Raw genomic sequence first — 26776 nt, forward strand, 5'->3', positions numbered from 1 at the left:
TTATGAATTATTTAGCGATTTTATTTTTACAAGATAGAAGCTAGTATTAAAATTTTGACAAATAATTGATATTAATCTTTGTAAAAAGGAAATCTTTTATCTGACCAAAATAAACTTAATACCTAAAAATATTTTTTTTCAATTTTTAGAGTGCACAAGGCGCACAAGGCAGGGACTCATGTTCTTGTAGCTCTTGTTACATTGTGATATTGCTATCAAGATTTAATTGTGTGATTTTGAGTCAAACTCATTGACCCATGTTTCATGAGTAGTGATTCAATACGAATCCATCTCTCATGAGACTAAATGGAACACTTAACACTCATTGGATCTCGATGATGCTCACAGGGGTGAAGCACCGAGACTTCCTGGGAGGTCACCCATCCTAGTACTACACCAGCCTAAGCGCACTTAACTACAAAGTTTCCTTCATAGTTAAACCTAAAGCTTGCAACCCAAAGCTCTTGTTACAATTTGTTCATCAAATAATAAACATAAATAATTTTATTATTAATTATTAAGTCGTTACAAACTGATTTATTTGATAAATTTAGTCGGCTGCATAGAGGCTTCCGGAGAAGGAGAAGACCCTAGAATTTAAATTTGATTCCGCATTAATCGTTACAGCGTCGTGTGTTTCATCAAGGCGTCTGAAGCTCTGTTTGCTCACAATTCCTAACAATGGCGATCATTTCAGAGTATGAAGAAGAGGAAAAATCCAATCAAAAAGTGGAAGCAGAATCGTCAGCAGCAAATGGACCTTACGATGATATTCTGGAGAAACTTGTACAACAGAAAGCACCTCTTGATCTCGTTGAAAACGTGATAGATTTCTTGCGGAGGAAGCACGAGCTGTTCAAAGATGATGCTGCCGAACGAAAAATTGCAGAGATGGTTTCCATGGCCAAGCGGAAGGATAATGAAGAAAAGAAGCGCAAGTCAGATCGTCAAAAGGTTGAGAAGGCTGAACAGAACAAACGCATGAAGGAAGAACAAGTCCCGAATCCAAGCCAAAACCCTAGCCCTAGCACTTCCTCCAGCGCGAGCCCTAGCCCGAGCTCCGAGCCTAAACCCAGCGTTTCAGATACTAAAGAGAATGAAATCGGTTAGTATATCTTCACATTATGTCATGCGCATTGTTAGCTTATGTTTTCCAGTATTGTTTGAATTTGATGATTAGGCTATGGCACCTTGAAATCATGCTTTTATCACGCATGATCCATTTTGCTTTGGATTGTCAACATACATTAGTTACCATTTAGCAAAAACTTTCGGCAATGCTGCAAACTCCTAACTACTCTTCGACCATCCGTCCAAGGGTCTTTGTTCAAAAGGTTTCCACTCCTCTCTTTTCGCAAATTTTTAGTTTCCATCAGTTCTTGTTAGACATTTCGAATATTGAGGACATAAAGGAGCTGTAGCCCCCTATCCGTGAGGGCAGCGTCTACCCAGCCGACCGGATTCATTTTTATAATGATTTTGTAATTAATTTTAAAACTACATTACCATGCTTTTCCCTTCTTCTTGTTGAAGATTGCCTCAGGAATCAATATCAATTTCCCTTCATCATCGAGTGGAGGTAGCTCTACTGAAGGAATCACGTTCTTCCCAATTGCCCTTTTGAGTTGAGACACATGGAATACATTCTTCCCACTTTGCCCACCCGCTTGTTCACCTTAAAGGGGCCATAATAAGGAGGCTTCAGCTTCTTTGCTCCGTTCCTCTTAAGAGAGGATTGCCTATAGGGCTGCAACATGAGACTCCCTCTTGGAATGAACGGTCAACCCTGTGCTGGTCTGCATATTGCTTTTGCTGCTTTTAAGCCTTGAGCATATTATGATATTATCCCTAAATGACTTCATGATGTCCTGGGTCTCATGCAACCATTCCTTTGATTTGGGTGTCCAGCTGTCATTAAAGAGCAGATCTAAAATTTTTGGCACATCGTAACCATAGAGGGCCATGAAAGGAATCATCTGTATGGACATGTGGTGCGTTGTGTTATAGCAATATATACCAATGTGTAACCACTTCACCCACCCTTTTTGCTGTCCGAAAACATAATTGCGTAAATACCCTTCAAGCCATTTATTCACTATCTCCGTTTGACCATTAGTTTGAGGATGATAACTAGTGCTTGGGGTGAGCTCCGTGCCACATAATTGGAAAAGTTCCTGCAAGAATGAGCTCATGATTCTGCTGTCCGGGTCACTGACAATAGCTTGTGGTAGCCCGTGTAATCTGAAAAATTTGCCCAAAGAAAATTTCAGCCACTTGAGTTGCTGTGTGGGTGGATGGAATAGATACGAAGTAAGCAAACTTGGTCAACTGATCCACCACCGCTTAAATACAATTTCTACCTTGCACCCTGGTAAACTCGTGATGAAATTCATTGATATACTATTGCACTTCCACTCGGGAGTGGGTAAGGGTTGCAATAACCCCCAGGATAGGAGTGTTCTTGTTTGTTTTGCTGGCAAATTGCACACTCCCTCACATACTGCAACACATCCATTTAGAGTCCTTTCCAAGCAAACCACTCCCTCACCTATTTGTATGTTTTCAAGTAGCCTAGATGTCCTGTAAGGATTTTTCGCTTTATCGTAGAATTGAGTACTAACCATATCCTATCCTTATACATGATCAACCCATTTACAATTGTATACCTCTCATCCTGGATAGTACCATCTATAATGCTCGAGGGCCTTTTCATCTTTAGCATAATCGGCCATAATCAGTTCCCTCCAATCATCCAATAACGCCCCAATCATACACAAGTGTGGCTTGCGAGATAACGCGTTAGCAACTACGTTTTTCTTCCCCTTCACAAATACTATGTCAAAATTGTTGCCTGTAACTTGCTGACCCACTTTTGTTGCCTATCATTCAACTCCTGCTACCCAAGAAAATGCTTCAAGTTGTTATGATCTGTCTTGACCGTAAACTTGCTACCTACTAAGTACTGTCTAAACTTGACCAAGGCATCCATGATGCCCAACATTTCCTTGTTGTAAATAGTGCAACTCCGCTCAACACCTCTCAACCTCTTGCTCTCATAAGCTATCGGTTGTTTGGTTTGCATGAACACGGCTCCACCCTTTATCCTGAAGCATCACAATGTAACCTAAAGGGTCTGGTAAAATTAGGAGCAGTCAACATTGGGCAAGAGCTCATCAACTGCTTGAACTTGACAAAACTTGTTTGTCCACTCACATGCACCCGTCCAGGTCAAATCGGCGAGGGAGCTACTGCCTGTGAATACCCCTTCACAAATCGCGTATAAATTCCACACAATCCCATTAACCCATGGAGGTGTGAAAGGTTCTTGGGTGGATCTTTAGTGAATCTTTTTGCTTTCCCTTGCTCTTCTAATCGGTTTGCTTGTTCCTAAATTTCTTATAATTAAATTGCCAGATCAATCTCCTTTTGTTGACTCATTTGATTTCGTTGCCTCAACCATTCCGGAATGGGTATACTTTAGTCCCTTGGAATCACCAATTGCTCTTTCCTTTGGACTTCGCGGATGTCGATCTCCTCTTCACCTCCTGGACTATCCACCGTTACTTCAGGAACTATGACTTCAACATTTGAAAGATGTATTGCTACTGCAGGAGCCTCTTCCTCTAGTGGACCATCTTCGGTCTCCATCATTTGTCACTCTAAGATTGTAGCGAGACTTTCCTCTGTAACTATATCTTGATCTCTTGCTCTCCCTTGGGCATATTTTTCATAGGCATTTATACTTAGTCTATCATGCACTAGCCTATCCAAATTTTCCTCTTGCTCAAATCTCCTTATGTTTGTCTCTATTTCCCGCCTTTCAAATGTTTCTATCTCTTGAACATTGGGAGTGCAACTTGGAGAAGAGGGAGCATTTCCATGTTTCTGCTTCTTATTTTGAGGCTCTTGGATGACTTTCTCACTCCTAGGATGCTTCTCTCGAGATACCTCTTTCCCTTTCTTGGTTCCTACATCCTCTGATGGAGTTCCTCTTTCTTCAATAGTCCCTTCAGATATTTGTCCCGATCTTTCATCTCGGAGTGGTCGGTGACCAATCAACCTATATGTAAATCCATTGGCTGGTGCAAATAATTTTTCACGCTTACGCTCAATCCACCATTTTGTAAAATCTAAGGCTGGCTTTGAAAGAACATCTAGATCTATGACCTCTTTTCTTTTCCAATCATATGGCTGAACTATCATTTCTAGATTTGAATCCTTTTTGCATCACATTTGGACTAAGAAGTCGGATTTGTCCCTTGTTGCCTGGATTAGGGTCCGGGTCCACACGGGTCCAGATTTGCCCCTGGTTTCGCTGCGGGTCCTGCCAGGGTCCTTAGTTTGGATTGTGGGTCCTTGCTGGAGCAAACTCGGACAAACCCATAGCGAACCCGGGGCTAAAACAACTTTAAAGAGTGTCTTTTTAAAAATGTTTTCTTATGTAACTCTAAAAGGAACTTAATAAAAAACATTTCACTCATCTAACCTCTTATGTTGAGGAGGAGGATGATGATATAGCAGCATATGGGACTAGTGGAACTAGTTTGGGTTCCAATGATGAGGATCTAGATATAGTTGCAATTGGGGATGAAGCCATTGATCCCTTATTTTATGATGATCCATTTGACCCTTGAAGGGCATTTGATACTATGATTATTGATAAACTACTAAACACTTGTCATCTATCATTATGTTTCAAACTTTATTATTTGATGAACTAGACTTTGTTTTGCAGTTTTATTTTGCAATTTAGTAATTCAATGTATTATTTGATGAACTAGTCTATGTTTTGCAATTTAGTAATTCAATGTATAATTTTCTTTACAATCATGAAGATAGATTAATGAGCGAGTATTTAATGTTTATCGTTGACATTTGGCATTGATCAATGATCAAGCAACAATTGTTCATATTGTGAAATGACTTTGTTTTGCAACTATGCATGTTTCTCTTGTGTGTGTGTGTGTGTGTGTGTGTGTGTGTAAAAATACCCACGAACCCAAATGAGGAAAAAAAAATTGCTCGAACCCACAAACCCGAATCGGCAACTTAGCTGATTTGGATCTTCCTCCATTTGTTCAGGGCCTTGAAATATGTTGCATGCTCTAATAATGTTCAATGGTAATCTAAAATACATCCTCTTTCTAATCTCGTTCTCATCCACAACATTTGCACATAAATCCTCGATGTGAACTTTATGTAGGTACTTTGATCCCGCTGTTAATGTGATCTTGTTGTAGGGATCAAAATCAAGTCTTTTCGGATAAAGTGAAAGACAAATGATGTGGAGCTCATTTGATGATCTCTCTATATCCTTTAGACATGGGCATACCTCAATTTTTCCTTCTCCTATGGAAATTGGGAACTGCAATCCCAATTTCTTCTTCTTTTTCTGGATCTTGTCATAGGCTGTAAGTTGTCGAGTAAGCTCTAACAAGACCATTTTATCCGTTGGGTACTTGGGAAGCTTGTATGGCTCTAAGGAAAATCCTTGAACTCAGATGTATGAAAAGGTAAGAAATTGGATAGACTAGGCACTATAATCTTCGACCAACTTCATCTCACTAAATGACAATCTCATATGTAGTCTCTTTTGCAATGTTCTCACTATGCACATGGCAAAGGCATCATTAACACTTATGTAATCATCTTTGGAATATAAATGCAATTGCGGGTAGCATTAATGAACTTTTAGGTGTTGGGATCCACTTCCAATCGGTCCTTTGCATCGTAGTCCATCATAATTCATCCTTCGTGCTAGCATGCAAATGATGCAAGAGCTCATGTAAAATTTCCTTGTGCGCTTTAGATTCATCAATTGTTTATTCAGGTTGTCACTTATGAGCCCAACCCAATCTATCCTGTTACCTTATTCTGTCACTTGCTCAATGAAGTACCACATCCAAGATTCAAACCTGTAAGAACGAGGCATGCCAAATATGCGACTCAACATCATGATCATGTTGCTATACTCCCTCTGCAATTCGAGCCATACTATTTCCTTTGGAATCTTGGAATGATGTGATCTATTTTTTTTCAACCATCTTTTGTTGATTATTTTCTCACAAAATGGACTGTAGAGGTGTAGATTCTAAGTGCTTGCTTTTGTGTTTTCGTAACCATCATTGGGTGAGAAGGAATCCCAAACTCTTTGGAAATGGATGCCAGAGAAATTCCGCAAGAATATTTTGTTCAGAATCCCTGATGGTTATGTCCTTGGGACTATAGTGTTTGGTGCATTCCACAATCAGCGTTGGATGTTGAAAGGAAAGAGGGAAACCAGCTGCAGCAACAATTCCGCTCCTCACGATTTTGGTAGCTAGGTGTGTAGGATGATGGTCATTGTATCCAAACATTCTTCTATTAAACTCTTTCAAACCAAGGCTGCCGAGACTTGTATCTCCAATTTCTGCCCACTTTGACACGATTTTGGATTTGGGGTAGAATCCTCTCCTTTCATTCTTTATCAATTGCCCTTGCGTTCCTCCTGTTCCTCGGGGTTCTACCATTCTTCCTTCCTACAAACAGAAAATGTCCAGACGTGAGAACATGTGGAAAGCATAAAAAGTAGATACAATTTGTCCAGAAGACATAAATTTTGGAACTTTATCAAAGATTTTCAAACTCTTCTCCTTGGGACTCACTTTTGAAGATTTTCTCTAGAAATATGCAATTTTCCAAAACTCACTGAAAAGGTTCCTTTTTGATAAAATTCAAGATCCTTTGTCGCGAATTCCCAGAAACTCCTTAACAATTTTCTAAAATTTATCCAAAAATCTTCCTTCCAAACTCTCAAGATTTTGCTCCTTTTCTCAATTCACTCTTCAAATTTCTGGGTGAGAAGGAATGAATGAATGGGTTGATTATACAAGTCGTCCCCCTAAAAAATTGCCATTAAAACTGTAGGCTAAAATTAGGCAGCTGCTTAACTTGGCGACTAAGATTCCCATTTTTGTGCCACTTGTTGGATTTTTCCTCATTTTTCATAAAGTTTTCAATTTGATGCATTTAGCTTCATGATGAATCTAAGACCTCATTCATCCAATTTTTGATTTTTTTGGAAATAAATAAATTAAATATCAATTAAAATCAATATTTAATTAATTTTCATGTTTTAATACAAAAAGTCAAATTTCCTTTAAATTTCTTCCAATATTTCATTTTTGGTTTATTTTTCAAATAAATATTTAATTTCCCATGTAAATCCAAAAAAAATCTCCTTGAAAGAAAATCGCTTTTTAAATCCAACTTTTCCATTCATGAAGAATTTTCCAGCCTTTTCCTTTTTTGGATTTTGATTGATTTCTTTTCAAATTCTTCAATATTGGGATTTTTTCTGAATTTCCCAAAAATTTTGACTTTTCATGATTTTCAGACTTTTGGAATTTTTCGCATGACTTCGGATTTTCATCCTTGAGAATTTTTCGATTTTTCCAAATATATGAATTTTTTAACTTTTTGTTGAATTATAGCATCCGTCGAAGTGATATACTCATTACATTGAGTATTTGTATTCATGATTTATATGAACATTGTTTTGTGTCTTATATTATTGATAAGAATAGTATATATTATATATTATGTACATTATATATTATTATATAATAATATAATATAATAATATATGGTTAATATATTAATATTACATATATGCTTAAAGGTGAGTTAACTAAAGATGATTAACTATAGGGACATGTATAAGAGACATGTCTCCTCCTCTCATATTTATATGGGATCCAAATCTGCATTTGGAAATCATTAATTACAATGGCCATGTTAGTACATTTGTAGAAAAGATCCATGTTACTTAACATGGTATTAGAGTTTAGTTGCTGCAAATGTAAGGAAGTTTTTAAATACATTTTATAAAGAGTAGAAACAACTATTGAAGTCTTCATATTTTTTTTATTCAATGTTGTGGGAGTTGGTGGTAATGTTTTATCAAAAGTGGAATTGCTGGGTTTCTTATGCATAATATCACACTTAAAAAAATTAGAAGTTGAAGCTTGAGTTTTTTTGGAGCTTGAATTTTTATTGTTCACCAACGATAGAGAAGATCAAATTAAAGTATTAATTGGAAGTTTGAATTAATCGTGGGCATCGTACGCACAAAATGAATTTCATAGCAAAACTTTTAGAATCTTTGAATTCATGAGGCACTCCAGTTCAAGTTTAAACATTGTAGCATATAGCAACATAGATGCCCCAAATCTTGTGCTTCAAATTCTTTTGAGACTTATGGTAGCTGTACAGATTCCTGTGTATCATATTAGAATTTAATTAAGCTTTTTCTAGTGTTGTTCTATTCTATATGTGAACATAGGTGAATATTGTGAGACTCCCATGGCCATGGTTCAACTTTTATGGTCTTCAAATGTGCCTCTATCAGATAATTGCAAAGTTCCATATCAAAGACATTTTTTGTTTGTATTACCATGATGTAAGTTTCTAGTAATGTAGTATGCCAGTGAATTTTTCGGAACATGAAAAAGCTCTGTGACTGGAAGCTTTGAATCTCTTTAGTATGTTTAGTGCCTTGTTAACAATCTTTGTTGAGAAAATGGTGTCACAGGATCTTTGGCTAGAAGCCATCCAACTAATGAACTGACAAAATTGCTATTGAGAATACTCCTAAGCAAAATATTTGAAGTTGAAACCCATCTTTCAAAATAATGGTTTCTAGACCTACAAACATTAGCTCACGGATCTGATGTTCGCGCCTCCACTCTGGTTTGAGCCAACGATGGTGGGAGTTGTCTTGTAGTGATCTAGGCCAAGTTATTAGAGTCAGATTACAATTCACCGTGCTGGATTTGAAAACACATCTCTAGAACGTGGGACCCGATGATGTTATAGATGTCGCAGGGAGCTTGACAAGATGGGAAAATGCATGATAACGATAGGGTAGGGCATTTCCATTGGGTTTGTAACGAATGGACATGGGACACAACTTTGATCCGAATGCCGCTAATGTTTAGTGCTTGTCCATTGTGAAAATATAGATGACGGGAGAATGTGGGATCACACTCAACAACAAAAGACCTAGATTGAGGATGCTTTGTAGTGTTGCAAGCATTCAATATTGAACAAGGTCCCAAAAATAAATAAATAAATTACTGAGTTAAGGTAAAGACATTGGAGCAATCATACAAATGGAAGGGTGAGCCACCAAGTTCACAAATACGAAGACATTGATTAATATAACATAAAGTTCAACAGCTAGGTGGCATTGGGCCCATGCACCCATTGGGGTAAATCAAGAAAAGAAAAATGCATATCACGCCATGGGGAGAATAATCACCCTTGAGTAATAATAGAAAGGTTCCAAAGAAGGGGGATGTACCCAGTGATAACAATGGGGAGAAGCGCACGATATTAACATGATACTCAGGCTTCTAACCCTAAATTTATAAGGAAATTCTATACATGAGTGAAGGACCGCGAGGACAACCAAGACTCGAAATTATAGTGGGTAAGTAACATGATGGCTGTAATATGAAAGGTAATATCTTTTCTTAATTAAAAAAGGCTATCTTTTAGTTAGCAGATTTATTTCTTCGCATTAGTGATAACATTATTGATAGGGATATCATGGTGATATTTAATTAGTTTGATGTTAATAATACTTGGAGAAAAATAATATGATGATATATTATGGAGATAAAATATATTGGAATAATGGGGATCATTTTCAAAGTAGGATAAGAGGGAATGAAATTAGTTAATAATTATCTATATTGGAAAGATCTTATATTGAGAATTATATTATTCTTTTTTTTATTTTATGTTTAATATATACTATAAGAGCTATTTGCTTGATCTTTTCCTCCGAGAGTGTTCATGTAGGAAAAGGATGATTAATATCAGATTCAGAGAAAGGCTAACACTTTGTTAAAGGGAAGTTTATTTTAGAAGCTTAGAAGGTTTATGTTTAGAAGGATTCTGACACATTTGTTAGAGGGAGTACATAAAGGATATGGCTTCATGAACCGTCAGTGATATTGATCATATTGATTCAGAGGGAGTAAACCAATGTTGCGATAGAATCTTTAGTGATCGATAAATTGTAACAGTCAAGAGGACTATAATTCATGCAACTATGTGAATGGGCCCACCCCTTATGTACATCATAAGAATGTTATGACTTTAAATTAAACTATCTACGAGTCTCTCTTTGATAAATGAAACTTGACGTATGAGTTGTACAGTCATTCAAGTGGCACAATTATACTCAATCAAGATGTTGGTGCATTGTGGATGAGCTTGTGTTAGCTTCTACTATTAAGCTTAATGAATGTTTGGAGCTTCGATGGATGAAAAGAGCAAGTTGGAACTTAGAAAGAAGACGTCAAATTTGATGTGATGTAAAAGTGTTCAATTGTATAAGAGTGGGAATTTTACATTGTGGGGGCAATAATAGGCAATGTTAAATTCCCACTTGAACCATCCTTAGAAAAGGAGATATTCCATGACGCTCATGGGTAGATAAGTACTTGTATCTTTTAAAATTATCTATTCATTTATTTGTAATTCTATACATACTATAAAGGTTATTTGTTTTGATCTTTTCCTTTATGTTTGAGGATATTCTTATAGGAAAAGAAGGTTGGTACTTCACATATGCTACCAAATATTGTGCAGACTAAATCTAATGATAGTAGTTCCAAAGACTCTGTTGATTAAGATGGATAAAGTGAGGCTCTTGAAGAAAACATCTTTGATGATTAAGATTATGAGATTCTTCTACATTAAGAGGGAGTATGACACTTCTTCAAAGGCAGTACAGGAGCTTAGAAGATTGATACTCAGAGGGAGTCTAGAAATACATGTGGGTGACTGTATGATATTTATGGGCCTACGACGTATAACATGAGGGATTGATTAATTTGACAGGCATCCTTGGGTAAAGAGAGTTTCTAAGGAAGTAACTAGAGGACCTGACTTCCCAGGATCGATGTTTAGAGGGAGACATTTTGAGATACAATCCTTTGTGGATGATATCTTCTCTTTGAGGAGAAGTTCTATGAGAAATTCTTTACACTGCACTCTCCTCTAAGAGAGAGAAGAATGAGGTGAAAACCCTTTGTACCACCCTCTGACTCGGTTCATGGTGGTTACTATTTCACATATGATATGTAATGAAAGTTGATGGTCTTTCATTGACGATCTTATACATGGTAGATCTGTTATCATGGTTCTTTGGGCCGGATTTTGCCGAACACCATGATAACAAACAGACAGAAGGTAACCTTTGTAATATGATGATCTTGCAAATGATAGGCCTGTTATTATGATAGTTTTTTGTTTCGGATACGTCGGAAGTCATTGATAACAAAAGCATTATGATCACTCTAGATATTGTTTCGGACAATTAGAGATCATAATATATATGTTATGATAGTGTTCATAACATTGTGATTATAGTTATTTGAGAAGTCACTATTTTGGAGTGTTTAAGTCAGATAATATGTTATGTATAGATATCCTTGATATTGATATCTCATAAAATGTTTTTGTCACTTCTCCCTTGCTAAGAGGGAGTGTTGAAGTATAGCATTAGTCAAAGTTATATACTCATTACGCTGGGTATTTGTATTCATGATTTATATGAACATTGTTTTGTGTCGTATATTATTGATAAGAATTATATATATATATATATATATGGTTAATATATTAATATTACATATATGCTTAAAGGTGAGTTAACTAAAGATGATTAACTATAGGGACATGTCTCATTTTCTCATATTTATATGGGATCCAAATCTGCATTTGGAAATCATGAATTACAATGGCCATGTTAGTATATTTGTAGAAAAGAGCCATGTTACTTAACACTTTTCCAAAAACTTTTCTCATTTGGATTCCAAATTTCTCGCCGTTTAGAATTTTTAGAATGTCTTGGATTTTCATGTTTTCTAAGTTAGCGATTTTTTGAATTTTCCAAAATAAAGAAATTTCAAAAAAATTCCAGAATTTCTGGATTTTTCAACTTGTCCCAGCTTCTCCAAGTTTCCAAACTTTTCTAACCTTTTCCATATTTTTGGATTTCTTCAAAAAATTTCCAAACTTCAACATTCCTCTTAGATTTTTCCAAATTTTTTGACATTTTGGACTTTCATGTTGTCCAAATTTCCATGGATTTCCAACATTTCCATTTTTCAAATTTAAATTAAAATTTTTATCCTGAAAAGTCATAGATTTTTATCTAGAGGAGACAAATTTCTTAGTGAGGTCAAATGTGCACTACAAAAGGTTCAGAGAGTGCGGTTTAGCATGGTAGTGAATTCTATTCATGAGGGAAAATAAAAATCCATACCCCTCGTCCTTTTATGTTCTAAGAAGTGTAGAGAGCGATGTTGTAGGGGAATCATTGATTCTCATCTAGGATAAGCATTCCACGAAAAGATCAAAATTGCACTCCATTCATTGAGGAAAGTGGGATTTTACTGATGTTAAGGATAACCATCCTTTGGAGACTTTCCTTGCCATGCACAAAAGAGCGTTCCACAATTTGTGGAGAGTGCAATTTTCACTGTGTGAAGGATTTTGTCCCTTCAATGCACATTTCAACACCATCGCAAAATTCTGCTCCAAGGTTTTGGGAGAGCACATTTTTTAGGACGCCATGGAATTCTCTTGCTTTGACCATTCCTTGGGATGTGTTGACCAGCGCTCCGGAAAACTAGGAATCTACGGTGGGTCATGGAATGTGTTGATTTCAGTGTTACTGCATCCTCTCTTCCTCCCAGCTACATTGACATGCAGATAAGGGGACTTTGCATATTACTTCATTGGCGAACACCAGTACTTCATTGGCGAACACCAGTTTCTGCACTAGACCTGCTATTTATATTATGATCATAATCCATTGCTTCCACAGTCCACTCTAGGTATAAGCACAGGCATGAACAGGGGACCTATGAAACGAACAATGGTGACAGGAAGTCACAACACTAGACATATGAGGTGGGCTACCTAATGTGGTGTCCTATTGCCATTCTCCTCCATCTCGCCATTCATAACTTGCTTCTAATGATTGAATACCCTTTCACCATGGTAGGGACTGTGAAGAGTATCCACAATAAGGTGCTGTGAAAGCCTATCCTCCCCAAGCCCTAAGACAGTCCACTTTGTCTCCATTTGGCCCCATGGAGAGTCTGCTGACACAACAATGAGGTGGCATGCTTATAAGGTGGCCTCATCACTATACTTGCCTTTTAATGATAAATTACAACAAATATAAAATATAAATAATATTTTATACATACTATATTAATTCTTACACCATTAATATATCTATCATTATTAAGATTATTATAGAACTGTCATTAAATCTTTATTATATATTAAAACATATATAATCACTCATTATAGTTAAGTCTCTATAACACACAAAGTTCCAATGATAATCACCAAAATACTTTCTACCTTATATTTGTATCAAATAATACTTGCCACGAGATACGTTTAGTCCGAGACTGTTCTTTATTTTTCCAGTTCTGTTTACTTCCTATTTTTACCAATGATGGGAGTCAAGTATGTTTTTATATTCTCTAATTATCCTTTAAATATAGGGGTTCACATCCTTTCATTTGTTAATGGTGCCCTTATGAAAGGGTCACCCTTTGGTTACGAAAATATACATTTGTTTTACAACTGTGCCCCTTTCACTTCCTATTTCTCACTTCTTAAATCTGTCTTTACTACTTTTCAGATCTGCACATATCTCATTTAAGATCTGCATTTCTTCTTTTAGATCTACATATCTAATTTAATTCTTGACTTCTCAGTTCTTATTTCAGATCCCTTCTTATACTTCTGCTCTGAATCTAAGATCCCTTCTTATACTTATGCTCGAAATCTGCTCTTGATTTCCTCCTCCTTTTTCCCCCATTCCATTTGATCCTTCTTCTAATTTATTTCTTCCCATGTGAGGGAGAGGTTACATCTCTTCATCATGTCTGTCTTTTGGCCAAAGTCAGGACCCTTCATAAGTCTCTCTCTTATGAAGAGTGACAACCCTTCATAATTTTAACCCATTCAAAGAGTCCCAACCCTTCATAACAAAAACAGTTTTGAACAGTCACAATCCTTCATAATTATAACTATTTTGAAGAGTCACAACCCTTTATAATCACAACCTTTTCAAAGAGTCACGATCTTCATAATTACAACCCTTTTGAAAAGTCATAACCCTTCATAAGTACAACACTCTCCAAGATTCACAACCCCTTTTAACAGTGACAACCCTTCACCTTTTGCGTGTCACTCTCTTATTTTCTCCCCGTTCCTTTCCCTTAAATATTTTCTTAATTCTTATGCTCCACTCCTTCCTCCCCCTTTTTTGTCTAATGCAGTTATCTTCTTTCCCTTTTATACCTCTCATTTAAGGGAGACACTACTTTTCCATTCATGCCTTTTGAACATTTGTTTAACTTTTCTTTTTTAAATTTATCCTATCATGTTTTTAATTTAATTATTATTATCCATTTATTTAATCCTATTTCATGAAGGGGACATGAGATTCTGCCCATGTATACTTCTGAAATTTGAGACTAAGATTTTGTGTTCAGTTCTCAGCAAAGTTGTTTCTTCAGCTGCTGTATTCCTCGGCTTCACTAAATATTCATTCTTATATGCCTCATTCTTGCCCTTCTCAGGCAATTGCTGTACTGAATGCTTCACTGCTAAACATGCATTTGTAATTTTGTTTGCATTTGTTTGACCATCGTAACAGAGATATAAGTTTGCAATATTGAAGACTGACTTTATGGAGCTCCATCTCAGGCATTTGCTGCAAATTTCCTTGAGATGCTCCATGGTCTACTCATTATTGATTTTAAGTTCTTATAGGTTTCCTTTGGTAATTGTCCTTATATGGGCAATGAGAAATCAACACGTGCTTGTACTTTATGGTAGTCTTCTTCAAATTTATGTTCTCTTTTTATGAAATCAGCATGTGCTTATAAGTTTTAACCTAAGTTACCAGTTTTGGCACAGATCCTGTTTCAGATTTGTGGATCGGGTTGGTCGATTCAGCTATTTTGTAGGGGCTGTGTTTGTCATTTGTAAGAAGTCTGTGTGTGTGAAGCCTAGAAGCGTGAAGTAAGACTAGAATATCACAATACCCACACACATATGCATGCTGCTTCGAAGCGTGAATTAAGGCTTGAATATCATCATGTCCCTGAGGCCTTTGCAGCTCTTGACATGTCTTTTATAATTAGCATAAAATGTATGGGGGCAACCTCGAACAACAATGTCTACAGGTAATGGCAATCCTTTGTAAAATACAAGTAAAATCCAATTCTTTGTTTGGCCGACCCTCTTCTAAAGGCACTTTCATTTTGTCTAGTTGTCCCTCTTAAAGCTGCATCCCTTAGCAATTGAAATGGTACTTATAGATGGTAATTTGGGAAGCTAGTAGGAGGCGAAATTGAGGAGAATATCAGTTTGTTCAGAGCAAATAAAAAGCAATTAGAGAGAAGATGCAACAAAAAAATGTGTTAAGGGTGTGTGCAGAAATTTACAGTAAGCGACGATTCATAAATAATCATTGATAATTGACAAACAACAAATATATTTCCAAAGATAACACTTGAATACAAGTAAATTCCAATTGTGAATATGTATTTATTAATATGAAATTTCTCAACAATCAATCTTGTTGAGTTAAGGGAGTACAAGGAGGCGGGACTGTGAAAGATTTCACGCTAGGTATGGTACCTCATAAAGATGGTGGGAACCATGAGGCTGCCTTATAAAGATGGATAAGGACCATTGCTTAAGAACCATATGTGGCCAACGAGATAAGGTCTTATTCTAAAGCCTTGGGTTGAGGATCGATTTAAGGGCACCCTATTGCAGCTCTACTACCATGCCCACATTGATCAAGTGTTGAAGTTAACTAGAAGGGATCCTTGATCATCAGAGGTGAGAGTTTGACATGATGAATGAGAATGGTCTACAAACCTTATCATGTCAAATCCTGGTATTCATCATTGGACAATTTTGAAGTGGATTCTCAGATTTCTAAGAAGCACTTGAAATGCTGCTATCTATTATAGTGGGAATAGTCTTCAAGTAGATGGGTTTGTGGATGCAGATTTTGGTGGAGACAGAGATAAGAAAAGCTTACTACATGTATGTTTTCTCATTAGCTGGAGGTATTGTTAGTTGGGTTTCTAAATTACAAGCAATAGTGGCATTGCCAACACAAGCCCTAGGAGACAGTCTGACTTCATAGGCTTTTAGGTGAGTTACAAGAAAAACATGACCAATAGTTTTACATTGTGACAGTCAAAGTGCTATTCACTTAGCATGTAACTTAGCCTGTCATTCTAGAACAAAGCTTTATTGAGATTTAATATCATTTTGTTTGTGAAGTGTTGGAAGGAGGATAAATCTCTTTGGTCAAAATTCACACTGATGTTAATCCTGCATATATTATGACAAAAGCTTTGGGTATAGAGAATTTAATTTGGTGTAGAACTTCTCTTGGCTTGTTGATTACTTGACAACAAGTAGCAATGGCAATGGTCTATTGGTAGAGGAATTTCACAAGTTTGTAATTTGACTTCAGGTGGGAAAAGGTTGGAATGTGAAGTTATCAAAGATATAATCTAGTTGTGGTTGAGTCATCAAATGTGGTTTACGATTTGTGAGACTTCTATAATTAGAAAGTTTGTATGAGTTGACTTATTATAAATAGTAAGCTGTTTTGACGACTTACTATAAATAGTAATTGTGACAAGTGTTTTACATGTAGTTGTACAAGTTAGTCACTAAATTTAATAATAAGTGGTTTGTAATTTGGACTCTGCAACTCGGTTGTTATATGCAATTGGAAGTCATGATTGTAAAAATGTTTTGAACATTGTTGTAATTGTGAAAATTCCTAAGAAATGAAGTTGAGAGGCATTTGCCTGTGGCTTTTTACTGGTATATTTTTACCAGGGCTTTCTATGTATTCTGTGTTATGTGTGTTTTTTCTTTTTTGAATTTTTTTTACACTTGTTAATTCTCATTACAATAATTGCAACAGTCAACCCTTTGAAGGATCACAACCCTTCATTTTTGCCGTCCATTGAAAGAGTCACAATCTTTCATAAGTACAACTTTTGAGAGAGTTAAAGCCCACATCGTTTCTACACCTTGGTAAAGTGACAACCTTTCATGATTAAAACTGTTTTGAAAGAGTTACAAGTACAATCCCTTCTTGACTTTTGCATTTTAAAGAAGTCACTTTCTTATTTTCTCATAATTACAACTTTTGAGAGAGTTAAAGCCCATGTTGTTGCTCCGCCTTGGGAAAGTGACAACCTTTCATAATTAAAATTGTCTTGAAAGAGTTAGAAGTACATCCCCTTCTTGACTTTTGAAAGAAGTCGCTTTCTTATTTTTTTCTCTAGTAACTCTTTCCTGATTTTCACCTTTCTTTTCCTCTTCCTTCCTCTACAAATAAAGCTCTCGTATCCCTCTCATATCTGATATTTGAGGGTCACAACTTTTCATCCCACGCCTTTTGATAATATATTAAACCTAACTAATTTATTCGTTTAGATAATTATAATATTTTTCTTTTATATTTTATTTGCATTAGTCAACCCTATTTTGATAAAGGGGACATTGCAATGGGCTAGATGGTGACAAAAGTATGGCTTGGGTGTTTATTTTGCTTCTCCTTCATGAATTTTAATGTTTTTTTTTTCATCTTTTTGGAGGGGTTTTTCCTTGTCTTTCTCATTTGTGCCATTGACGAGGGACTTGTTTGTATTTGGGTTCCTAACACGGTCTTTTAAGCGACACTTTTTTGTTTGACTTTTGCAAATGGATTCCTCGAACCCTAAGAAGCCGGATTCGTCCCTTGCTGCCTGAATTCTGGTTTGGGTCTGCACCGGTCCGGATTCATGTTCGGGTTTGCTGTGGGTCCAGGTTGGGTTCTTCTTTTGGACTGTGGATTCGCCTGGGTCCTTGGTGGAACAAACTCGGGAGGACCCGGGGCAGTAGGACCCAAAATCTGAAGTAAAACAAATTCAAAGATCGTTTTTTTTTATATAAGTCTAAAAGGAACCTAATAAAAAACATTTCGCACATCTAATCTCTCATGTTGAGGATGACGATGATATAGCAACATTTGGGACTAGTGCAACTAGTTTGGGTTCCAATGATGAGGATCTAATATAGTTGCAGCCGGGGATGAAGCCATTGATCCCTCATTTTTGATGATCCATTTGACCCTTGAAAGGCATTTGATACTATGATCATTGATAAACTACCAAACACTTGTCATCTATCATTATGTTTCAAACTTTATTCTTTGATGAAGTAGTCTATGGTTTGCAATTTAGTAATTCAATGGATGATTTTCTTTACATTCATGAAGATAGATTAATGAGCAACTATTTAATGTTCATCATTTGGCATTGATCAATGATCAAGCATCAATTATTTATACTGTGAAATGAGTTCGTTTTGCAACTATGCATGTTTCTCTTGTAAATATGAAATGATGCCCGAATCCATCCCCGAACTTGAGTCGACAACGTATCTCAAACCCAAACCTAAACCAGGGCTGGTAACTTAGATACGATGCCATTTTATGCTAGAAAGTTCTATTTCCACGGTCAGTGCTTTGCAAAAGAAAAGACAATAGGTATAGAGCATTTGGTATCACAATTTGGTGACTTTTGGATTTCCTCCCATTTGGCTGCAAGAATTGTCGAATGCGGCATTCATCTATGCTGGAATAAGCTCTCTTCTGGTATTTGTGCATTCTTAAAATAAGTTCTGGAATATCGTTTAGACTTGTTTGGTTGACTTGGAAGAGGAGTTGAAAGATGCATATTCTATGTTTGGTTGCAGCAATTGAAATAGGAATTGGAATTAAAATTTTAATAATTAATTTTTTTTACTTTGGTAATATTTTAAATAAACAATATATTTTATTTATAAATATTGATTTTCTTATTAATTTTTTAAGAGCCAAATTACTTTAATTAGCCTTTATTTTATTTTTTAAATTGACTTTATAAGTGAAAGATATACCACGACCTTCGAAATTCATCGAAATTCAAAGACACATTAAATTTAAATTTAATTCTAAATTAAATCAAATTATTTTAATGAGTATAAGATCAAAACTAAAATCGTTTTATTTTTAAATATATTAAAGAAAATAAAAAATACAAATAAGTTGAGATCATAAATATGATTTTTAAATAATCTTTCAACATAGTTTTAATTATAAGACTAAACACAAGATTTATTTGTAAAGATAATTATATGAAAGTTTAGAAAAGATATCAAATCTGACATTAGTTTTTTTTGTCATTTAAAAAAAACACATATTAAACATTAAATAATGTTGACCTAGTTTATATCTTATGATGAGTGAAGAAAATAGTCCAAAAATACATTTAAGTGGCAAAATACAATCAAATGGCCAAGTCATGGACCCAACAATCCATCAAATTGGGTTTATTAAAAACTTGAATAAGAATAAGCTATTCTTATTCCACCTTTTGTTAGGAATTCCGCTATGCTCATTTTGGGGTCAAATTAGGATAGACAAATTCTAAATCCAATTTTGCATTTTGCAAACAAATGTCAAATTGGCGAATGGGGGTATTTAGATTTTCCTATTTCAACCCAATTCCTGCAACCAACGGCGACTAGCTCAACCAGCCGTGCATCTTTTGAATTAAGTTACTACAAGAAGCTATAGCAGAAGGCATGCAAAACCCTCATCTCCAATTCTCCATGCCCATCTGGTTACATGCTTTTCAAGAACAAAGACCTTTCTGCCTCTCTATGATTGAAAACTTGCAGAAATAAATTACTTGTATTTAGGAAATTAAAAACAAAGGTTGGGCCTGTTTTATTCCAACAGTACTAAAAAAATGTTCCTAGAATTCAGAACCAGAATGCTATTGCTTTGCAGATAAGTTCGTCCTGAAATTTTCTAGTTATTAGTTAAATAACTCTATTTTTAGTTCTCCATTTAAACTTCCAGTTACTTATTGATTTTCTCAAATTGAATCTAGGAGGATTCACAGGTAAGGTGGTTGCCGATGGGACAATTGTTTGTGATATATGATAGCCCTGGCAAACTTGTTTAACATATGCAGGTGTACAATGTCACTATTAATGGGAAGTTGATGACAGGAGAATCAAGATCCTCTAAGATGTCTGATTTTTCTAAATATACAGTCACATGGCGCGAACAGCATGGGTTCTCTATTTGGTTATTTCAAATTTCAAGTTGTGAACATTACAAAGAGTTTGTTGCAAGTTGTTAACAGTATCAGTTTGTTGCAATTACAGTGGTCCATTATATAAGGACCTCTTATTGTTTCATTTATAAGCTTGTGAATTTTTCTGTTAAAATTCACTGCTTGTGGAGCATATAGAATTAGTAACAGGGAATGGACTTATAAAATTTTATTATTTTGAGATGCATATACTTCCATCTGAATATGACGATGCATTGAGTCTTGATTTTATGGAAAAAAATGGCATGTATGTATTTACTGTATGTTAGAATGAACATATTTGTTAAGCTGGATGCAATCAGTGATCATGGTTTTGGATGCATTTGTTCCATCAGATCCAAACACTGGCAATGGAGCAGATCTTGAGAATTATTCCTGGACACAGACTTTATCCGAGGTCACAATTACCATACCTCTTACTCCTGGTACTGCAAGAAGATCGATTATTTGTGAAATTAAAAAGAATAGTATAAAGGCAGGGCTGAAAGGGAAGAATCTTATACTAAATGTAAGTCATGGCATTCAGCGTAAACCCTATCGGTTATATTGTTATGTTTGTCTCTTTTGAGTCTTGAGTATTCTTTATGATTGTATGGGGCATTTGAAAATTTAAACAGTTTGTGTTGAGTTTGGTCCACACTATGTTTGAACTCATAATCATATATATGGACAGGGTGAGCTTTCTAAGCCGGTTAAAGTGGACGACTGCTTCTGGAGTATAGGTGATCATCAAATACTTAATAATTTTTTTAACTGTTTAATTGTCATGCTTTCTTTGGGCTATCATTTGGGACAGTTACTTAACAGACAGTTTTTGCTGTGAGCAGAAGATGGAAAGGTACTCTCAATTTTATTGACAAAGCAGAATCAAATGGAGTGGTGGAACTGTGTTGCGAAGGGTGAACCTGTAATCAATACTCAGAAAGTAGAGCCTGAGAATAGCAAGCTTTCTGACCTGGATGCAGAAACACGGCAGACGGTGGAAAAAATGATGGTATTACTGAGCCAACTTTTTACTAAACCCGTTTTTTGTGTTTTTTCTATTATTTTGTGTTTAACCATATGATTGGAAAGATTAAGTCTAGATTTACAATCCATGTTTTTCTTTCACATTTATGCAAGTGCTGCTGCTGCCTTTTTGTAACCTAAACTTTGCATAAATTTGTTATGCTGAGAGCTGGTAAATCATGAAATTGGTGTATAGTCCCTTTTGGAAATAACTTTCTGCATAACTAGTATTTTGTTTGTTGGATTCTGACTACAGATAACTGCTGTTACAGGTATACTGTTTTTATTTGCTCTTATTGTTAATTTGCCTGAAATGTTAACTAGTTATGTACTAATTTTGGTTGTTGTTCTCTTAGATTATATAACTGATCTGTAACTTAAATACATTTTATAGCTATTCCATTGACACAAAATTTCATATGAACTGATCTTGGTTGATTATGTTTTCTGTTCTCCTAGTAGCTGCATTTATTTTTACTAAGAGACGTGGAAATTACCTTATAAATGCTTTTTAGTGCTGAAATAATTTTAGGTAGTAGCGTACACAAATGAAAAACACAGAAGAGAAGAGCTAAGGTTATATTTTCTATTTATACCATATCTTACAACTCTACAGTTCAATTTTACTTCTACAGGCCTCTAAGGCCACCACACCATTTAAATAATGTAATTAATAGTGTGTTACACTCTTGAGCTTGCCCAATAAATTTTAGTACTGTCTTTATCTCAACATTCTAGCAGCACCAGTGTACTTGTAAAACTTGTAAATAAATACTAGCTGAAGGCTCCTATACGTTGAACAATTGAAAATAAAAATTTATCAATGGTTTACAAAACAAGGGACAAATACCATGGACCTAAAACTAGTGACGCATAATGGTGATGCGAACTTCCAATGCCTATGGCTATATCCACTTGCTCAAACTTTGGAATAGAATGTAACTTTTTTGACACCACATGTGCATCATACATCTTGTATAGCTATTGGGTTCTCTCATAAGTCTAATTTCTCAATCCTAAGCATTCCATGTGGGCAAATTCAGTTCCCTGTCATTGACCATGATGAGGAAGATGCTCTATACCTCGTGTTTTGTATTCTTTTGTAACCTTTTGTGATACATGAGAATTAATAATGATAAATAGTTGTTCCCACACACACAGGCCATCCACTTTAACCCTTTTCATGTTTATCTGGAGATTGAATGTTATTTACCATGATTAAAACTTGAATTTAAGATGGCATGGTGAGTTGTGTCTGTAATCCTAATATTCTTCTGTTGACACTCTCATTGCAATGACATGATAGAGGAACATAAGATAAATCAAGTACAGGATCCAATGCCCATGGCCTGGATACAGTAAAAGAACTTCTTTGCACTCATTGGCTCTCTAAGGAAGTCTACATCATCATCTTGTGTGTCAACCTTTTGTAATGTGATCTTACTATTCTCTACCATCTTGTGAAAAAAATAGTATTTTATGTCAACATGCTCTGTACATGCACGGCACCTCTGAGACTTGGCCAAACACATAAGCACTTCAAATGCCTTGTCTGATTTTAACCACTTTGCAATCTAAACCAATATCTGAATATAATCTCTATAACCATACCACTTCTGTGAAGATGTGTGTAATAGCAATATATTTTTTTGGTGGTGGACAATGTGACTATGGTTTGTCTATTACTCATCCAACTAACTAAACTGCCAAAAGAGAGAGCAGACACTCACTGATGGATGCAATCTGCATCAACAAAACTCTCTATGCCTGATATCTTACCCTCATCTTAACTACTGTTATAACATGGGCAATAATCAAAAGATCCTCGCAAATATCTAACACCTTTTAAACTTATCTTAATGTTCTTTACCAGGGTTCAACATAAATTTTTGAAGAACTTCCATTGTTTGGACAATAGTCTAAGCAAATCATTGTGTACATTAGACTACCTACAATGCTAACATATGACTGTTTAGACACATTCTTAAAATCATCATCACATTTAGGGCACATTGTGGAAAAAATCATAGTGGTATTACTGATTATTCTGCATCATCCCCGAGTCTCATTGTATTTGCTGCTTTCATTTGGTTTTGGATTACTCTGCATCTGCTCCCCGCCTGGCTTCTGCTAACACTATTTCCTTTTCTGAATTACCTTAAAAGGTTACTATAGATTGTCCTCAAATTGCATTCTTAGGCAATTTGACTAACGAATTGGATTAGGGTCATCGTCAGTCAAACTAAGCCAACTTTTTATGATGCATTGTGGAGCGCTGGCCCATGTTCAAACTGTAAGAATTGCTCTTCTACTTACTGGGCTTTTGGATTACTCTGTATCAGCCCTGAACCTGTCTGCATCTTCTTCCTATTTGTGTCTTCTGACAGCTCTATTTCCTCTGCTGAATTATCGTAAAAGGGTTCTGGAGATTGTCTTCCAATTGCATGCTTAGGCTGTATAACTAGTGGTTTGAGATTAGGGCTTCACATAGTTAACTTCTACGATCCATATTGGAGCACTAACCCATGTTTCCACTGTAAGAATTGCATGTTATAGTTAAGGGATAGTTGCACTAATATACGAACTTGTCATATTAATTCTCTTTGTTAGTCCTTGTTTCTTCTGTAAGAATTGCATGCCATAGTTAGTGGTTGCACCAATTTATGAAGCTCATCAAAAGATTAATGGCCTATTTGTTAACATCTTGAAATTGGCTAGATATGTAATCGTGTTGGCTCCTAATTGCTTGCAAATTTTGTGCTTAAACTGTCTAAATCCTTTCCCTTTATTCTGTGAATATGGGCACAATATGCAGCATAATGATGTCAATCCGGCTTTAAGGTGAACCATGTACGTTGTGGTAATGCAGATTTGTACCCAACAGCAACCCTTGTTTAGTGCCAATAGAATTCGGTGCTGTATTGACCATAGCAAATCTGTCTGAAGAAAATGGCATATTGTGAAAATGGAGTATTCTGGCCATCTTCTGAAACAAATTCTCAATAATTTGTTATAAAAATGTGAACGCAAAATTTTATCTGCACTGAGTTTCAATATTGTTTTGTTTGTGGTCTAGTTAATAGGTTGTGTATATATACATGTATTCTCAGGTATTAAAATTGAATTGTCATAGTCAAGTTGGCTGAGGGTATTACTATCTGAGTTCAAATCTGGTGGGCATACACTATGCTGATGCTTACAGCCTTACAGTAACGGATACGGTAGAAATCTTAGCAAATTAGTGAATAAACATGAGATTGTAATAAGTGAGGGCTTTATTTTAAATCTCCTGATACAAGTGAAATGCGTCCATCTTTTAGGAGAGAGTTGAAATGTTAGGCTGCATATGGGACATGACCTTATATTGGGGGGAACAATGTCCTTTACTGTATGGTATATGGTGCAATTAAATTTTTCTTTAAATTTTGAAAGATTTTCCATTTTGTGTTTTCAGTTTGATCAACGGCAAAAGGCCATGGGATTACCTACAAGTGAGGAACAGCAAAAGCAAGAAATACTGAAGAAATTTATGGCCCAGGTTTGTCTTTTATTCATTTGCCTGTGGGGCATCATGTAATTCATTGTTTTGGTTTTCAACAAGTCTTGAAATGCGTCTTATTATGGTTTTCTGAACTTTTGTAGCACCCCGAAATGGACTTCTCAAAGGCAAAAATATCGTAAGAACACTTCCAATGTTTGCTGAGGTTGCCTTTTGACAATCAATATAATTTTTTTGGAAGGATATTAGTCCGTTGCCCTTTAACTTGCTGGTCATTAGAACTGGTACTGCTGCCTGACACCAGATATTACTACTTGCTATTGTAACTTTCAGTATTCTTTTTTATCAACTATGGTCTTTAGTGGATGAGAATGCTCTTTACGTGTTTACTTCATTGGACGTATTGTGCTGCTTTGAACAGCAATGTCATACACAAATTTGGCAATAATTGCTTTTGTATATATGCTGGGGTGCTAGGTGATTGGTAAACGTCAAGATGATTCATTTCTCTTTCTTTTTGTATGCATGCTGTATTGTTGCATAATTGGGAGATATTGAACTGATTTCTTTTATAAATATGCTATGCTGCTAGTTGGTTTGTTGACATCAAGATGATTCTATTTAGCATTTGTGCTCATGGTAAGCACTTTTTCGATTTAGATGTAGTGGCTTTGTATGAGGTTTTAATTTATTTAATTGACCCAATATTTTTGAAAAATGGCATTTCTTAATGACTGGATAATCTAATTGTCAATATAAGCGAGGTTATAAGGTTCTAACAGGTAGTGTTCACAGTAATGACTACATCTTGTCAGTTTAATCACACACTGACATTCTAATATAAGTGTCAGTTTCTTAAAGAAGCTAAAAGTAATTTCTAAAATTCAGTGTCAACCATTTCTGTATGGAAGATTGAGGATCATATTGACGGGGGCGTATCTAAAATAACTGATGAAGTTTGAATATTTCACAAGTTACAATGACATGCTTTTAGTGTTTTCTTGATTTGTTTTAGAGGAATCTTAAGTTGACATGCCGTTCTATGTTTAGGATAATTTTACTATTTCTTCTTGAAGAAACAAATTGAGTGAGAGAAGGATGCCTAAGTGTTTAACTTGAACCTAGGTTGCATGGGCACGTGTACCCACACCCCTACGTACCCAAGTACTGAGTACATGTACCCCAAGTGCCGTGTACTCGGTGGAGAGCATCATAACTAAGGACCTTGATTAAGATCTCTGATTTTTGTTTTGGGTTTTTGTTTGCATAATCAGCTTGTTTATCAAGCTCAAGTCATACAATATTGATTAATGGTAAACTTTATCACTATTCAAGTTAGAAGTGTTTAAACTTTTAAAGTATGCCTTATATGTTATGCATCTAAATATTTATGATGTATCAAAATTTATTACTACAAACATATTGCAAATCTAAAACTAAAAACAATACATTACATTTGCAAACTTTATCACTGTTATACCATTGTCTATCACTCATAATTTCAGATTTTCTATAAATATTAAATTATATTAAAAAAAAGAAGTTTGACATAATGTAACAAACAAAGTCTCTTAACTAAAAAGATAAGAGCTATATTTTGAATTAAAAACAGATATGAAAATAATACTTCAACCAATTTACCAAAGTGAAAATCTTTAATTCCATTTCATGTGAATTAACCAAATTAACATTTAATTGAAACAACAACCAACTGAAATAACTTAAATCATTAATGTTAATTCTATGATATTCATTTTTCACAGGAGAAAGTAAATGCATGGTAAAGAATGGTAGAAGAACATACAAAATCTAAGTGGAGAGTCTTATAATAGTTGTGCAAGCCTCGGCTTTCGAATAAGAGGAGAAGCATTAGTTTAAGCTTAACCTCCCAATTATTGACCATATCAATCTTCACACAATCTTTTGATAAGAAAGACCCTCCTTGCCTCAAGGCTAGGCAATAACGATGTTTAGAATGTCCGCTCAGTAA

At 35.5% G+C, this 26776-nt stretch overlaps 1 protein-coding gene across 1 annotated transcript; it reads left to right on the forward strand.

Annotated features, from left to right (window-relative positions):
- Positions 1–623: 623 nt before the first annotated feature.
- On the forward strand, positions 624–25396 carry LOC149541261 (protein BOBBER 1-like). Its single transcript, XM_089796564.1, has 6 exons — positions 624–1105; positions 20615–20787; positions 20953–21001; positions 21107–21273; positions 24742–24825; positions 24930–25396. The coding sequence occupies exons 1-6, from the start codon at positions 682–684 to the stop codon at positions 24966–24968; spliced, it is 936 nt and encodes a 311-aa protein (XP_089652690.1). The 5' UTR covers positions 624–681; the 3' UTR covers positions 24969–25396.
- Positions 25397–26776: the final 1380 nt, after the last annotated feature.

Source organism: Cupressus sempervirens, chromosome 8 (genome assembly GCF_028749045.1).
Source record: "Cupressus sempervirens isolate cs-2001-9-10 chromosome 8, ASM2874904v1, whole genome shotgun sequence".
NCBI lineage: Eukaryota > Viridiplantae > Streptophyta > Pinopsida > Cupressales > Cupressaceae > Cupressus > Cupressus sempervirens.